At 40.8% G+C, this 17,500-nt stretch overlaps 2 protein-coding genes and 1 long non-coding RNA gene across 5 annotated transcripts in view; 1 reads left to right on the top strand and 2 right to left on the bottom strand.

Annotated features, from left to right (window-relative positions):
- Positions 1 to 4,246: 4,246 nt before the first annotated feature.
- LOC134189641 (lymphotoxin-alpha-like) lies at positions 4,247 to 11,996 on the bottom strand. Of its 3 annotated transcripts, none has more exons than XR_009971521.1 (8): positions 11,924 to 11,996; positions 11,778 to 11,861; positions 11,673 to 11,708; positions 5,832 to 5,993; positions 5,344 to 5,774; positions 5,220 to 5,282; positions 4,866 to 5,161; positions 4,247 to 4,782 (listed from the first exon to the last, which is right to left on the bottom strand). XR_009971521.1 is itself a non-coding variant. In XM_062657987.1 (8 exons), exons 6-8 carry the CDS (start codon positions 5,035 to 5,037, stop codon positions 4,442 to 4,444), a joined length of 447 nt encoding a protein of 148 aa, XP_062513971.1. In that variant the 5' UTR covers positions 5,038 to 5,161; positions 5,220 to 5,774; positions 5,832 to 5,993; positions 11,673 to 11,708; positions 11,778 to 11,861; positions 11,924 to 11,996; the 3' UTR covers positions 4,247 to 4,441. The 3 variants fall into 3 exon arrangements, 1 of the variants encoding a protein (XP_062513971.1); XR_009971520.1 differs by having other exon boundaries at positions 5,220 to 5,630; positions 5,703 to 5,774; XM_062657987.1 differs by having other exon boundaries at positions 4,866 to 4,941; positions 5,008 to 5,161; positions 5,220 to 5,774.
- A 985-nt stretch (positions 11,997 to 12,981) lies between these two features.
- LOC134195368 (uncharacterized) lies at positions 12,982 to 15,843 on the top strand. Its single transcript, XR_009972366.1, has 3 exons — positions 12,982 to 13,134; positions 14,944 to 15,019; positions 15,559 to 15,843. It is a non-coding gene; the product is annotated as an uncharacterized LOC134195368 (long non-coding RNA).
- Positions 15,844 to 16,524: 681 nt separating this feature from the next.
- LOC134185452 (collagen alpha-1(X) chain-like) overlaps positions 16,525 to 17,500 on the bottom strand; it is a 6,632-nt gene continuing 5,656 nt past the window's right edge. The window contains exons 11-14 of the mRNA XM_062653241.1: positions 17,392 to 17,448; positions 17,295 to 17,324; positions 17,153 to 17,228; positions 16,525 to 17,071 (exon numbers count right to left, since the gene is read on the bottom strand). Of these exons, the coding sequence (XP_062509225.1) occupies positions 16,734 to 17,071; positions 17,153 to 17,228; positions 17,295 to 17,324; positions 17,392 to 17,448 (501 nt within the window). The 3' untranslated portion in view covers positions 16,525 to 16,733. The remainder of the gene's footprint in view (positions 17,072 to 17,152; positions 17,229 to 17,294; positions 17,325 to 17,391; positions 17,449 to 17,500) is intronic.

The raw sequence follows: 17,500 nt of genomic DNA, 5'->3' as shown, positions 1-17,500 counted from the left end.
CTATTCTTGTATTGTAAGCAAAGATTACCCTCGTATTTCATGTAAACTGATGTCCTTTCAAGCCCGCCCCCAACTTGTGAGTTGCTCCACTGCCCCTTACACCTAGTACAACAGTGAGTGAAATATCTAAGTTTACTTCCTGAAGACTGATCCAGACCAGTTGGACTGGCTGCACTACAGCTCTGCAATTTGTGGTTTAGGATGCTACTAGCACTCTTATTACAGCTGTGTTTATGGACATCAATAAAATTGTGTGCCTAATTTACTCAAGGCGCGCATGCGCTAAGGTTACAGTAGCACAGATGACTTGATGACTACCCGGATGTGGGTGCATGGGTTGATAGACAGATGTGGGTGGTATTAGCTACTCCACATAGGTTTTTAGTTACAGTAAATGATTAGTGAGAAAACAAATACAGTTTATATTATACCCCATTCACATGAGCACAGTTCCAAACTGGGCCGAGCCGAGCCGAGCCAGCCCGGGCTAATAAAGCGAGCTAGCTCTTGTTTACACGACGTGTAGAGAAAAGTGAGCCAGCTGAGATAGTAGGCATGTTCCTTGGTGTGCACGCTAGCTATGTTGTTTGTAGAGACACTGCACACCCGTTTGTGAGTATCCCGCTTCCTTCATTTGTTTTGCTAATTTGACGTAAACTTTCAATTTGAAACTGGATGCTGTCCTCACCCCACAATTCAATGAGATGCAAGGTTTCGTGCTCTGACCACGCCGTATTCATATCTATTGAGCATGTGTGGCCGTCAGCCTGGCTTGGCCCGCATTCACACGACGATTTGAAGCCGCGCTGAACCGGGCCAACCTGTGCTGGCACGGCAAGTTGTTGTGGGCCAGGCCAGCATGGCTCGGCCCGCATTCACATGACGATTTCATTCAGCGCTGACCCGTGCCAGTCCGTGCTGGCCCGATTAGGAGAGCTCGTGTGAATGGGGTATTAGACTGGTGTAGAACTACTCTCTGTTGACATTGACTCTGAATCTGGAACTACGTAATGAAGCACCTGTGTTGGTTTACAAGCACTTAACTAATTGTCTGTAGCCTACTAAGTGATTATGACATCAATAGCCTCTTTACTGTAACTCTGGACTTCTACTGTTACTGACACAGACGTGTTTTACTGTGACTTACAATACCTGCAAAACACGTAGAAACAGAAGAAAATTTCTAGAAAAAAGACGGTCTACGCAGGAAAGACATCATGGAGAGCTGTAACATCACAAATGGGATAGATGACGACTACGAAGTGACGGAAGTTGATAGTGATGTTACATTGACCAGCGAAGCCCAGACGAACACGACCAAGCATTGCTGAACGCATGAAGCTTTGCACTAGAGTAATTAATAGTAATGAAGTAATTGACATGGCATCTACCACTTATCTGTAATCATATCCTAACCATAACGTTCAAATAGACTAATGGTCTTTGATATGCAAAAACCTTATTCTCCTGGGTGTGCCTTATTTACATTCTATGTTTAGCGTCTAGAAGAAATCCTGGCTCTTGCGCTTTCGAATGATGCCAAGATCGTCGCTTACCGACGGAGGTGACAGGAGTTATAGCGATTTTTGTAAATACACAGTGAACGCGAACAGAGTAATAAGCAATGGAGCAACTGGATAGCAGCCACGGGTTTTAACTTTAGCACTTTAGTGCTTCTATATTGGATATAGTGTTGTATGTGCTAATCGTATTTAGTATACAGTTAACAACTTCATGAGTTTGTTGAACTATATAAGAACATTAAATTTTTACGATTCAAATGACATCGCAATTACGGTTTGCTTTTAAGAGCAGCTTTACATGCAGGAAGTTGACTATTATTGGCAGGTATGATGTATCTGTTGTCTGTAGCTATTGACCGAAGTGTTGTTCTTCTGGAGTATAATGTGTATGCTAACTATTGGAAAAATGCAAGCAGCATACTACAACAGATGCGAATAACTAATGCTTTAGGTCAAAGCAGCAGCATTAATAGTGTAGCTGTATGTACTTAGTCATAATAACGGATCAACTTTCACAACAAAATTTCTGAGTTTTGTTTGAACAGATTGAATGAAACGGGCAGTTGCTGTTGAGATGTCCTCTGAGTTGGCTGATGTCTACGTGCTTGCTTTTTAGAGCAGAAAAATTATCAGTAGAAAGAAAGAAACAGGACGTTGTCAAGGAACAGAAGAAAGAAAGACATTTGACACACATACACACACACACACACACACACACACACACACACACACACACACACACACACACACACCGACGCATACGTATGGGGTTAATTTCGGGGTGGAGGTGTGGTAAGTGAACGAACCGACCCACTTCAGTCGGTCCTCTTGTATGGTACATACATGTATAGAGCCAATCAGACAAGGCGAATCCAGAGGTGCTTATGCCGGAGGCACAAACTTGTAGTCTAGAATTTTTTAATATATAATATAAATTGTAATTTTTAGACAGGTACTGTAAGGTTCGTTAATAGAGCTTTAGCTGTCTTATTGTATTAAACAACAATTACATTACTCCTATACCCAACCACCTAGTTTTGTCCTATCAACACTTGAATCTTTGCAGTCATCTTGCAATAGAATGTCTGGCGGCAGCAATTTCCAAGGTTTTTGTTTGGCTACGTTATCTCTACTGCCGGGGCACTGCCCCAGTGCACCTGGATCCGCCTCTGCTGAATCTGCATGCAGCATAAACTGTTTGCACCAGCTGTATACAGAAGCTGCACATGTAGCTCCTGAAGTGCTGGCCTGGGTACCATGCGTGTTCGGGTTGCAGATTGACTCCATGCAAGACCCTTGGGCATATAATGTGCAGTCAATATCATTATACATGTATACTATGTGCGTATTTACAAATATCTTCCAATAGACGTGGTAACTAATGGATTCACTAGAATAGAGCATGTTGAGCTGACTGGGAGGTCCACTAGAGTACTAAAAGAAATGACCCATAAAATGCCCCAGGTACGCCCCTGACACACACACACACACACACACACACACACACACACACACACACACACACACACACACACAGACACACACACTTCAAACAGTCAGTTTTCAGCATAAGTTTCCCATTATTTTATTGGTATTATGTGATTTTTAGGATGAAGAAGACTATATTACTACAGAAAATCTGGATGAAAAGATTGCAGAAGCATTGGAAAATCTGAAGGACTACAACTTTGCGTTCACTCGATCAGGTGAAGGGCTGACTGCAGAACCAAGAAAACACGACTTATTGCCAGTACAAGGATGTTAATATTGATTTTTTGATTACTAATTTATTCTGTATCTAGACTTGTGTGATCAGTAGCTATAACATTTATATTTACATTTTGTGATGTTGAAATGAGCAATTGTAGTGCATATTGTATTTTGTGTTATCTAAATACCTCAAATGCTGTTCCTTTGCTGTTCTAGATTATTTGTATTGAGCAGGTTATCTTAATTGTATGAAACAAGCTTTCCTGCATTTTGTGTTGTTTTATTGCCTAACAGTCAGGAGTTGGTGCTGTATGCATGATATCCAGTATGCTTGGACAGACAAGTTTGCTAGTATGTATATATGTACAAGTTATCACATGATTATTGTTGTATATCGCATTTGCCTTCATCAACCAATATTACAGGTGGTGCTCTTGTAAAAATTGTGCATTACTTAATGAGCCCTGGCCAGGAATCCGTACATTGTTGTGAGACCTCAGTGATCGTATCTAGGAATACATACTTACAGTACTAAGCCATCACAAAGGGTATCATTGTGTACACTGTATGTATACACTCTGACCCATTTAGTAAAGTCTGCAGGTACCTGAGTTCAAGTTAGATTGAGCAAGTAGTTCATCTTTCTGTATTCAGGGCCATAAGAACAAATCAATGTCAGGCCTAACGCGCGTTAATAGGGCGTGGTTAGTGACGTGCTGACAAGGGATCTCTAAGGGAGTATCAAGCAGTATCGATTATGGTGAGACAATGGTGTCCCTACGACAAGCAATTTTGTTGTCTCAACATAAAAACTATGGGATACCAACTCCTGCATCAATTCCAGTAACATAGAACTTATGATTACCAGTTGGTCAAATACACACTGGTCATAATGTGGACAGCATGTTGGCTGTATTGAAGTCACCCTTTGAAAAGAAGTTAGAATCTGTTGGGCTATGGCCCGACCGGCCCGATCGGGTGCTATACAGCCTTGAGTTTGCTATTGATTAGATGAGAGAAAGAGATGAACATTTATTGCTCATAATACAGAAATGAAACAAACAAAAATTAGGGTTGAATGGTCACACTACAGTCCAACATACACAGTCACAACTACAATTACTATTAAACATGATCACATGGAGAGTCATTTGACACTCACACTTATCACTTAATTAATTGACATTCTCATTCTCAACAACATGCCTCTAGTTGATTTTAAAAATACCAAAAACTGAGTGAGGAGCGCCCATGTAGTGTCGATATCCTCCACCATATATGTCAACGCTATCACCTTTTTTCAGCTGCTGAAGTAGACCAGCGTGCTTGGTTTTCTCTTCACTACGATGATGGTGGCTTCGAATATACAAAACACCATTGCCATTTACTCTGATATAAGGATCAATGGCACTGCCACTATAGTCATTTAACCACAGATGTGTATAAATATAGTAAACACCATCAGATGGAATTGTAAGAGCTCCATTGCTGTATGTGATGGCACCCAGTAAGAATGATGGACTGCTTGTTTGCCAGTAGGTTATCACACCTCAACACAACAACATGTAGTACATCAATATACACAACATAATAAACAACACACAACAACATACAACAACAAAACACACTCACCTGATATAGTATACCAATTGTCTGATGATCCTACAAGATGTGCTGCAACAGTCACTCTACTCTCATTGTTAGTCCACTGCAACAACCATCAACAATCAGTCCCACACAACACTACTCACTTCACCTCTCTTTGCTTGTCTACCTCTTCTTTCCAATCCTCCAGTTCCTTCATCTACCAAACGAGCACATGCTCTACATGCACAACAAACAACATCTCACCATACAATAACCATCCCTACCCTCTCTGCCAGTCCCTTGACTGGAGAAAAATAGCGTTTCAACACATCTTCACTCATCTAACACACACTCAAATACAAACGACACCAACAATCACAACATGCAAATCTCATTCACCTCTGCACCGGGACGACCTTGTGGTCCGGCTTCTCCCTTTGCTCCGGGTAATCCACCATCACCCTAATACGGTAGCAAACTCACATCAAATCTTACATCTTACCCACACCAATCAATATGCGACCTTCACTCCTAATGGTCCACGTGATCCTACGGATCCGATGGGACCTGCAGCACCCTGTACAAGCAACACACACAGTCCATCAACAAGATATACATTAAATTGACATAACAATACCGGAATGCCATCTAATCCAGCCAAACCTCTTGGACCCTCCACTCCTCGTTTCCCCTTACATAAAGTGACAACACAAATCATTAAAATTGATTGAATTTTCACTAAACATTGGATGCCACCTTCTCTCCACGTCCTCCTGTTTGTCCTGGAGGACCTCTGGGTCCCGGTGGACCCTCCATTCACATCAAATACAATTACAAATTACAAATGCAAAATGTGTGTCCATTCAATGTGTTGTCTCATACCATCATTCCACTTTTGCCTGGAGGACCTTGAGGTCCGGGTGGACCTGCACGACCCATCACACCTTGCACTCCCTTTAAACGTTATTCAATTAATAGTTGAATATAAGATAAATCTTACTCACTATTTACCTGTTTACCTGGTGGACCAACTGCACCTTCAGCTCCTACCTCACCTTAAAAAGAAATTACAAACAATGAATAATTGACAAGCCAGTCACATAAATGCCAATCATTTATCTTCAAGCCGGTGCTGCCTGAAATTCCTGCTGCTCCTTGTTTTCCTACTGGTCCCTACATCACGCAATTCAATTGATACAAAAGTGATAAGTTAAAATGCATAGTCAAGGACATATAAGTTTCTCTTTCAACCCCAAGATATGCTTACAAACACAAGGCAAACACACTGACACACACACACACACACACACACACACACACACACACACACACACACACACACAATGCAGTTTTGCAAACAAACGATTTGGAAATAAATTGTAAAATCAAAGAAGCTGTCATCATCCAATAGTCACATTACCAACTTTGTTGCTGGAATGTTGCTATTTAACAATTATTTGCTCTACCTGTATCTAGAGTAGCCACACCAACAGTACATTACCTACAGTACAAACCTCCCTAGCTAACTACAGTACTCGCTTGATTATTACCCCAGGGCTCAAATAAGCCCCAAGTCTCAAGGCTCTAAGACTCTCACACTTCTTAGTCCTTTAATTAGTGCCAATTGGTGCTTTCCACAGTGACTGTTTTCTAGATTTGTGCTTGTAGAAATGCTGACTTTATTTTTTTGATTCTTCTTGCACATGCAGGTTGACCAGGTGTTGAACGTTTTTGATGGCTTTGATGTGGCATAGAAGATTAGGTTTCTATATTTTAGGTAGTGGTGGTGATTTGAAGCTCTATTCTTAGGGTATTAACAACATGTTAATAAATCAATCACTTTTGCCAATTAACAACTTTAGGCATCAAATTTTGACAAAAAATCCATCCCAATATATACTTGATCTTTGACTCTGGCTAACCATTGGGGTGGTGTAATAATGAAGAGTGTATGGTAGTTAAGTAATATTAATCTACTGCACTAGAGATATTGTACAGGACTATAATGGTGACTATTTGAAACTTTCTTCATCCAAATCACATCAATGTTCTGCCATGTCCAGTAATCATCCTCCTTGTCTAACTACAATTATAACAAACCTGCTAGATGAATACAAATGTATCGCCCACAATAGATGTAGATCAGTTAAACATTAAAAATGGACCAGTGTACCAAAAATATACAGCAAATATATTAGAATGCCGTAAATAAGTCCCTAATCTCAGCTGCTAAAATATTTACATGGGTGAGAAATACTCAGTTGTGTCTATTGTCAACTGTGATAAGTATTACCAGGGATATCCGAAACAGAGCCTAGGGCAGCAATACAGAAAATGGGAGAACGTCCGTTCTCACTAAGCATCTGGGCGGTTTGTAGGAAACTCTGGAAATTGGCAGATTGACTTGAGTAACACAGAGTGGGCAAGTGTGAGGCCCATCTTGCAACGTCCTGCCTAGATACTTAGTCTTTATAAACTTACAAGTGCAACCAGACCTGATGGTCCTCCTACGCTTCTAGTCAGACGTTTCTTTACAGGTTCCTTCTCTAATCCACAGTGTAAGACCGCTGTCTGGTTGCCAAACCTGTATGTACACTGTAGCATAGTAACGCACGTTACTAAAATTTAATACAGCCTCGGAATATCAACCAACTTTCGGCTGCAACGTCGAGTCGTGCATCACAGTCTTGATTCTCATTAATAGCCCATGGGCTGTAAATGAGAACAGTTTCCAAAAGATCGCCCAGTGGGCGGGCTTTTGGCTGGGTGCCGTTTTGGAAATTCCCGGTACACTTTTATGAATTCTCCTTCTCGGCATGCTGATAGACACCAGTAGGCTTGCTTGGAGAGACAGGTTCTAGTTACGAGGCTGATGCTTAGCACCACCAGTGTACATGTACAACAAATTGGTTGCCCGGGCACCTGGGACAACCAGAAATATCACCGTAGAACAGTTCACTGTTACAGAAACGACAGATTAGGGTTGCCCAGGGACAACCAGGTGACAGCTACCCTATATATCTTCCATAATGACAATTTCCTTCTGAGCAAGGCTACCCATGTGAGATGAAAGCGGTGGTTCACATGACATCTTTTGAGATTCACAAGTGTGTCAAAGGGACCACTTCAAATGCCACCATTGATCTGACCAGTTTCCAGTTGTCAAAGCAGTACATACATGCTCACAGCCATGTTTAGGTACTATAGTTAGTGTGCGCTAAAATACTATCCCGTGCACAAGTGCTAAGGGATAAAGGTAATTGGTCCATCGTTGTCATCTTCGTCCAACGGAAATTGCCATATCAGAATTAGGGGTCAGTACTACTCGCCTACAAAACATTCACAATGAAAAATAGCAGCTTTTTAACCTCTGAAAAAGACTACAGAGGCAAGAAAACACGAGTTTTAGACTTTTAGGGCACAGTTTTATACGACAGAGTTTCTGGACAATGTCGTGTTTTGCAACTATTGTACGCAACGTCCACATCCCTACAGTGTTCAAAATTCCACAGAATCTCACAGAATAACTAGAGACCTAGGCCCATTGTTTTTGAATAACGATGCTATCAGATGTTAAGACAGCACTCAGTAATCAGGTGAGTAATACGTTTGCACTCCTCCAACTCCGCAAATCACTTCAGGGTCTACCCTTCAAAAGGGCCATCATACGGGTGCGCGTAATGAGATCTGATCCAAACCGTAGCTGCGGCAAGTGTATATAATTGTAAAAGATGTCAACGTCAGCCGACAATCATAGCACAATTATAGTCACAGCAGTCACAACATTCTAGCTATACGTTGCTGCAATAAGATCATGGAGTTATGTTTAGTTTAGGGGAAACCAGAGTGATGACTGGGTACCTTTTGCCTGGGAACTACTTAGAGATGGAAAGGTTTGTCGAACACTGACAACCCAACCTTGGGGATGCAGGACAGCAGCCTGCCACTGTAGCCTGACAGCACAAAGAACCCACTGCTGCCAGAAACTGGTCACCACACCTAACAAAAGCCTCGTCACCAGAAATACCATCGGTTGTCACAAGTACGCGTATACCCTAATGGGCTGCTGCTTGCTCTGCGGCCCAGGTGCGGCTACCCCAATATATCCGTACTGTTCATTCAACAATACACCACCACAGCAAGCATACGAGAGAAACTAAAAGAAAAATCCCCGGGCGGTTGGGCGAGAAGAAACAAACAATACTACAAGTTAACTAGTTTAACCTGCCAAAAATCATGTCTATGTACATCACAAACTCCCCGTATGCTCGCTCTTCCTCTTAACGTCTATTTAGCTCTGCTAAACAGTCCATTGTGTGAACACAAAGACACTATAGCATTAAAGAATAAAACAATGGTTATAACAATATTAAACCTATTCGTTGCATGATTGGGTGTTAATCGTCTTAAACAACCACCAGCCTGGCAACACAACTGCAAACTGGTTATTGAGGTATTTGGCGTTACCACGATACAATACCTCGAGTCTTTGAGCTTGCCCTCAGACTCTTGGTAATTATTCTTAAAGGAACATTTCAGCCACATGCACTAGTACATTATGCCCTGCATACACAGTAACCAACCAACAATCAAATTGAGACATTTAATGCATTTACATAACAAGATATGCTAACGCATGCTTTTTAACTAATTAATTGATAAATTCTGTCAGACGTGTTTGTAACATTTTCGATCGGGAATCCAACTTCTAGAATATCTACCCCAGATTGCAGTTTGCAAAGCGTGCTGTTTGGTTGAGTAGCTGAAACACTTGTGCACAACTTACTCATACTTATCAGGCGGGCAACGGTTTTCTATCTTGACGCTGAAGACAGTTTTCTCACCATCATGTGTCACATCATGTGACATCAACAAGCATGTCCGTGATTCTGCAGAAGCGAGGTAGATGCCAAAAGATCCAAACAGCGAAACAGATCCGCACGCCAATACCGCTCGCCTCCTTATCTTTTATTAGTGTTCATGTGCGACAGACCACGTATGAACAACTGTTTTACAACACATCACAGGGGGCCCTGTCGTAAAAACTGGACTCAACTGTAACTTTGCATTGCAGTTCTTGTCACTTCCATCAGCGCATGCAGCCATTGCTTTTTTAGCCACAAACGTACGTTAGCGAGCGTCTCTGAAATGTTGCATTAACGCAAATCTCCGAAATGTCTCTTTGATAGTACCTTCCAACAAACTTTAAGTAATACATATACAAGTGCATCTGAGTGATGTTCAACAAAGACACTAGCATATTTCCACACATTTGGCTGCATGCTGGTATCAGTAAGGTTTACCAGAAAAAGTTGTTTTTCAATGTCTAGTAACTATCCTGGCAGGCCAGGATGACATGAATAGAGTGCTGGTGAAGCAAGGGGTACTACACATGTGCTGTAGCTGTACTGCATATGTGTCATAATTCGATTCGATGGCAGACATCAATGTTGTCATTACAGAGAATCAGGTTTTTATGGAAGATAATTTGGACGATGCACAAGCAAGTGAAAAATGTCGAGCGGGTAGAACCCTGTTCACAGCATGGCAAAAGGTCCTATACATCATAGAGAAGCTCCATGTGTTATGTATTCGGTGGCAACAAAGCCAGGGATACTAAAGACTATGAAGTGTCCCATCGGTGCATACTGGACTAGATTGGAGATGGGGAAAGGCTGGAGCAATTAACAGAGATAGATATACACAAGATATAAGATCATTTATCTAGACATACACAAAAGTCTGAAACGATTGACTTATATATACCCGTACGCCAGATTGGCGCTGGGAGTTGCTTGAGACAAAAGTGGGCCCATTTAAGTTGCTAAGAGAACGTATCCAGTTATAATATCTGAGAATTGCCTGGCTTTAGACATCTGCAAGATTGCGAGTATGAACCACCTACCTATAACGTGTGTAAAAGGATAAATGACAGAAACTGGGACATAAATTAACTCTGCCTTGTCATAGTACATGCAGATAAAGAAGATGATATAGGCAAAAAAAGGTTTTTGTTGTCATCATGTAGACATCGTATCTGATTGCAGTCTTGGTATTTCTTATAACTCCCCATAGCTGACAAGTGGACCTCTAACTGCTGCAGGGAGATTCGTACAAACCCCAACCCCTCTGCGTACAGGCCTGTTTCTTTAGAAATAGGATACGATGCACATATAAGACTACTATGTTCACTGTGATATTTAAACCTTGGTGCGCATGCTCCAGTGTGACAGTAACACTGTTGTGGACGGCTGGACAAACAAACGGACAAAGGGACAGCTCCACAGTTGGAAAGCAGCGCATGCATTCATTGTTATAGCTGGTGAAAATTAGTGTGCCACTTGAAACTGTTAGTCCAGCCCCTTTAAAACACGCTCTTCCTGTCAATTAGCAGCACACTATACACCTAACATTCTAGTCGCACGTGTCGTTTCTTGTATGTAAAGTACAGCTGTTCTTGTGTTGCCAAAGCTAGCAGCCATAGGTTTAGCACTTTAGTGCTTCTTCACAATGTAAGTAGCCTAAGAGTGTTACATGAAACAACTGCAATGTGCTCAATTCTAGTATTTAGTGAGGGATAGTCACATCACCTCATTTTATCCCACATGCTGGACCTTGGTCAACTCTGTCACAAACCAGCATGTAGCTAAATGTGTGAAAATACAGTACTTGGTCTCTCATATGTTCAACACACTGACAACCATTATAATCCCCATTCTACTCTATCCTGTAGTCTCATATAACCAACCCTCACACATTATCTCATCAATAATCCACTCGCCCACTTCTCCCATACATTTTCTATCATAATGACTAGTACCTCAATAGATATATTCTATATCCATCACTCACCTGTCTTCCTGGAGGACCCGGAACTCCGGGAACACCCTGGAAAAGACCACAAATGCTCACTCAATACAACTTGATCATTACGACAAGAGATCAAACACACACTACCGGTTCTCCCTTGCGTCCAATGCACTCCACATCAACAGAATATGATGGCGGCATGCATAATGCCAAGATGACTAACACTACCAGCTGCAACATCACCAAACCAATGAGCAAATGATACAAGTTGAAAGTAATACAACAAGATGTACTTGCTTGTCCATTCATATCAGCAATCTTCCCACCTACTGTCTGCTTGCTGTCATGTCCGTTCATTTACACACTATCAATAGAATGATTAATCAGAGGACGGTCAACGTAAGTGTAAGTGATGTATAATCTATTTCCACTAACAAACATGACAGTCTCCACATGCTATTGCCATCCCTCTATGTCATCCATCAGCAGCAATGATGTAAATAAAGTGCCAATGACTCCAGGAGACTAACTAAGTCAAATCCTCCCAAACACATACAATGTCTCATTTCCATTATTTCTGCTCTAACAACAATTTTCTGTTCAACTTTTGCTTCATCCAACTCCATAAATTTCTTTCAAGTTGAAATTAAGCTGCAAGTTCAATATTCAGTCAATGGTGTTGATTTCATTTGTCGTTCAACCAGAAGTTGCTTGTGTCAAGTAGGTGTGGCATATTGTCTCAAGATAAATCATGAATATTAGCAACAAAAGATTTGTAAAAAATAAAGATAGAAATGTTGGATGAAAACGTTAACACAAACATTGACTTTGAAATCATGTTTTCAATGATAGATTCACAACAACAATGACGTTTAATTAATAAGCTATTATTGTGTCTCATCTCACACCACTCCCTGGGACGTAGCCAGGAATGACAAAATACGGAAAAAGTTTACACGACGGTGCCTAAGAACCACGCCTACAATAGACAGTGAAGCCTCGGAGTTCCAAACGAGCCAAGCACTCTTCACGGATTCCTGAGCTGTCTACAGTAGCCAGCCAGCACACAAATTATGTACGTATCTGTACGAGCAACACGGCGAACAGACTATCATGCAAGGGTTTACACGTGAAATGTCTGCTAAGCCCATCCAATCGTACGAAACAACTGCATGTTCAAAGTCCTATCTATTACAACGTGTTTACGTAAAATACTTGCCTTCCGCTTAACAGCTATCGTTAATGTTTCCGGCGTTTTTCTCTTCACATCATCTTGAAAGAAGAGCAGATACAAAAGTGCGCATGCTCTTTTCGATGCTAATGCGGGACTTGAGTGAACAGTTTTGAGAATTAAGAATACCGGCTGCCAGAGAATAGACGTCGTGTTGCATTCTATTTGTTGTTATTCTTGTCCACTTCTCATATTGGCTTGTGTTCTGAATTACTATCTACTTGCCTACCCGGAAATGGAGCGTCTGAATTAATCCTCCAGAGCATATTGCAAGTTATTATGCATGTAATTTGTTTTTTACAAGTCAATATGTACTAAGTTTATGCTGCAGTGTATATCAGCAGTTACACCTCGGGGTGGTCCATGGGGATACAGGGGGCTGAGGTGGGGTTGGAGCTGCACGGGGCTGATCGGACTTGGACACCCCAACTTTAAGTACAATCTCTATTTTTGTAAGCACACAGTACCCTCGTAGTTCATGTACTCTGATGTCTTTTCAAGCTCGCCCCCAACTTGCGAGTTGCTCTGCTTCCCCTGACACCTAGAACAACAGTGAGTGAAATATCTAAGTTTACCAGTTGGATTGGCCGCACTACAACTCTGCTATTTGTGGTTTAGGATGCTACTAGCACTCTTATTACAGCTGTGTTTATGGGCATCAATAAAATTGTTTGCTTGATTAATTAACTCAAGGGGCATGTGCTAAGGTTACAGTAGCACAGGCTGGCCAGCTCAACAACTGTACCTGGATGTGGGTGGGTTGATAGACAGATGTGGGTGGTATTAGCTACTCCACATAGGTTGTTACAGTAAATAATTAGTGAGAAAACAATTACAGTCTATATTAGACTGGTGTAGAACTAATAAGCAATGGAATAACTGGATAACTGCCACTGGTTTTAACTTTAGCACTTTAGTGCTTCTTTATTGGATATAGTGTTGTATGTGCTAATTATATTTATTGTGCAGTTGACAACTTCATGAGTTTGTTGAGCTATATATGAACATTGAATGTTTGAATTATTTATTGTCTCTACAAATTTAAAATATATTTAATATCAATAAGCAGAGAAAAGGCAAACAAACATATAGACATATGACAATCAGCACTTACTGTAAAATACACTTTATGAATCTAGTGACTGTATTATGTTTTAGTAAGTCTGTAACTTAATCTAACTTTCTAATTATAAAGTAATTCAGCATCCAAACTACGAAGTCCAAGCAGATTTTTATGGATGCAGTCTGTAAACCTTGATGCTCTTCTGGTCTCAGAGATTGAGTACTTCTCTTAGCTTCATCCAACTGTGAGAGACGCATCTGACTCAAACTGATATCCTGCAGTCCAATAGCTTGTACTGACTGTGAAGCCCTTGTAGCAGCTTCAACTTTGATTTGCATGTAGAACAAGTATACGATCACTTTGCTATTACTTTCAGTTGTTCAATACGCGTTTCCAACTCTCTGATGCTTGTGAAGACTGAGCAACAAAAAAGTTGTTTTAGCTATTTCCAATGCTTTAGTATAAGCTTGACTTTTAATCCATTAAATCTTACAATCTCGCACTGACACTTGCGCATCATGATTCTTGTCTTGGATGCGGTAGTAGTTGGCTGTATCTTGATCTTTCTAGCGTTCTTTTGTGATTTGTGATATGCTTCCCAAACACGCCGATAGTTGCTGGAGGTGATTTAAAATGTTGGGATGTTTTTGAATTTTTCCGATGCAAATGACACTGCTATTACAATGTGCTTTTTAAGAGCAGCTCTACATGCAGGAAGTCGAATATTATTGGCAAGTATGATGTATGTGTTGTCTGTAGCTATTGACCGAAGTGTTGTTCTTCTGAAGTATAATGTGTATTTTAACTATTGGAAAAATGCAAGAAGCATACTTCACAGATGAGAATAACTAATGCTTTAGGTCAAAGCAGCAGCATTAGTAGTGTAGCTGTATGTACTTAGTCATAATAACGGATCAGCTTTTACAACAAAGAATTTCTGACGTTTGTTTGAATGAAACGGGAAGTTGTTGTCGAGAGGTCCTCTGAGTTGGCTGATGTCTATGTGCTTGCTTTATTAGAGCAGAAAAATTATCAGTAAAAGCAAAGAAACAGGAAGTTGTCAAGGAGAAGAAGAAAGAGATTTGGAGAGACTTAGTAAACATCATGAGTTGCGGCACACGTACACACACACACACACACACACACACACACACACACAGACACACACACACACACACACACACACACACACACACACACACACACAGACACACACACACACACACACACACACACAGACAGACACACACACACACACACACACACACACACACACACACACACACACACACACACAGACACACACACACACACACACACACACACACACACACACACACACACACACAGACACACACACATGCAAACACACACACACACACACACACACACACAGACACACACACACACACACACACACACACACACACACAGACACACAGACACAGACACAGACACACATACACACACACACACACACACACACACACACACACACACACACACATACGCATGCAAAAACACACACACACACACACACACACACACACACACACACACACACACACACACACACACACACCACTTCAGGCAATAAGTTTTCATTATCTTATTGGTACTCTGTGGCATTGTAGGATGAAGAAGACTATATTACCACAGAAAATCTGGACGAAAAGATTGCAGAAGCATTGGAAAATCCTAGGGCCTTCAACTTTGCACTCACTTGATTAGGTGAAAGGCTGACTGCAGAACCAAGAAAACACGACTTATTGCCAGTACAAGGATGGTAATATTGATGTTTTGATTACTAATTTATTCTGTATCTAGACTTGTGAGATCAGTAGCTATAACATTTATATTTACATTTTGTGATGTTGAAATGAGCAATTGTAGTGCATATTGCATTTCGTGTTATCTAAATACCTCAAATGCTGTTCCTTTGCTGTTCTAGATTATTTGTATTGAGCAGGTTATGTTAATTGTATGAAACGAGATATCTGGCATTTTGTGTTGTTTTATTGCCTAACAGCCAGGAGTTAGTGCTGCATGCACTATGCCCAGCACTAAACAGGCAAGTAAGCTAGTATGTACATACTGTAGGTATAGGTTATCACATGATCATCGTGGCATATGGCTTTTTCGCCTTCGTCAACGAATATTTCAAGCGATGCTCTTGTAAAACCTTTGCAAACATATGTCAAAACTGTACATATACACTCTGACTAAATGGTTAGTAAAGTATGCAGGTACTTGAGTTCAAGTTAGATTGAGCAAGTAGTTCATCTTTCAGTTTCTGTTTTCAGGGCCATAGGAACGAATCGAAAACCGGTATGGCCTAACGCGCGTTAGTAGGGCATGGTCCATGACAAAAATTTACACCAGCAGAGATGTGACAAAGGATTTCCAAGGGAGTATATCGATTGTATTGAGACACAGTGTCCTCTAGCTCAACAAGCAAAGCAAATCTTGTTGTCTCTAGCTCAACTATTGGATACCAACTCAGATTACCAGTCATGAAATACACACTGGCCGCAAAGAACATTTGTATTGTGGACAGCATGTTGGCTGTACTGAAAACCAGTTGGGTCATGGCCTGAAAATAGGATTCAATGAACATTTATTGCTAATAATATAGAAATGGAACTAAACAGAAATGAAACAAACAAAAATTAGGGTTGAATGGTCACACTACAGTCCAACATACACAGTCACAACTACAATTACTATTAAACATGATCACATGGAGAGTCATGTGACACTCACACTTATCACTTAATTAATTGACATTCTCATTCTCAACAACATGCTTCTAGTCGATCTTAAAAATACCAAAAACTGAATAAGTATAGCCCATGTAGTGTTGATATCCTCCACCATGTATGTCAACGCTATCACCTTTGTTCAGCTGCTGAAGTAGACCAGCGTGCTTGGTTTTGGCTTCATTATGATAATGATAGCTTTGAATGTACAAAACAAGGTTGCCATTTACTCTGATGTAAGGTTTAATGTAACTGTTCTTGTCTTGTAAGTCAAGATGTGTATAGATATAGTAAACACCATCAGATGGAATTGTAAGAGCTCCATTGCTGTATGTGATGGCACCCAGTAAGAATGATGGACTGCTTGTTTGCCAGTACGTTATCACACCTCAACACAACAACATGTAGTACATCAATATACACAACATAATAAACAACACACAACAACATACAACAACAAAACACTCACCTGATATAGTATACCAATTGTATGATGATCCTACAAGATGTGCTGCAACAGTCACTCTACTCTCATTCTTTGTCCACTGCAACAACCATCAACAATCAGTCCCACACAACACTACTCACTTCACCTCTCTTTGCTTGTCTACCTCTTCTTTCCAATCCTCCAGTTGTTTCATCTACCAAACGAGCACATGCTCTACATGCACTACACACACCATCTCACCATACAATAACCATCCCTACCCTCTCTGCCAGTCCCTTGACTGGAGAAAAATAGCGTTTCAACACATCTTCACTCATCTAACACACACTCAAATACAAATGCCAAACCAACAATCACAACATACAAATC

The sequence above is a fragment of the Corticium candelabrum genome, chromosome 1, assembly GCF_963422355.1.
Source record: "Corticium candelabrum chromosome 1, ooCorCand1.1, whole genome shotgun sequence".
NCBI lineage: Eukaryota > Metazoa > Porifera > Homoscleromorpha > Homosclerophorida > Plakinidae > Corticium > Corticium candelabrum.
Note: the sequence above shows the minus strand (reverse complement) of the source record. Positions and strands in the feature narration are given on the sequence as shown.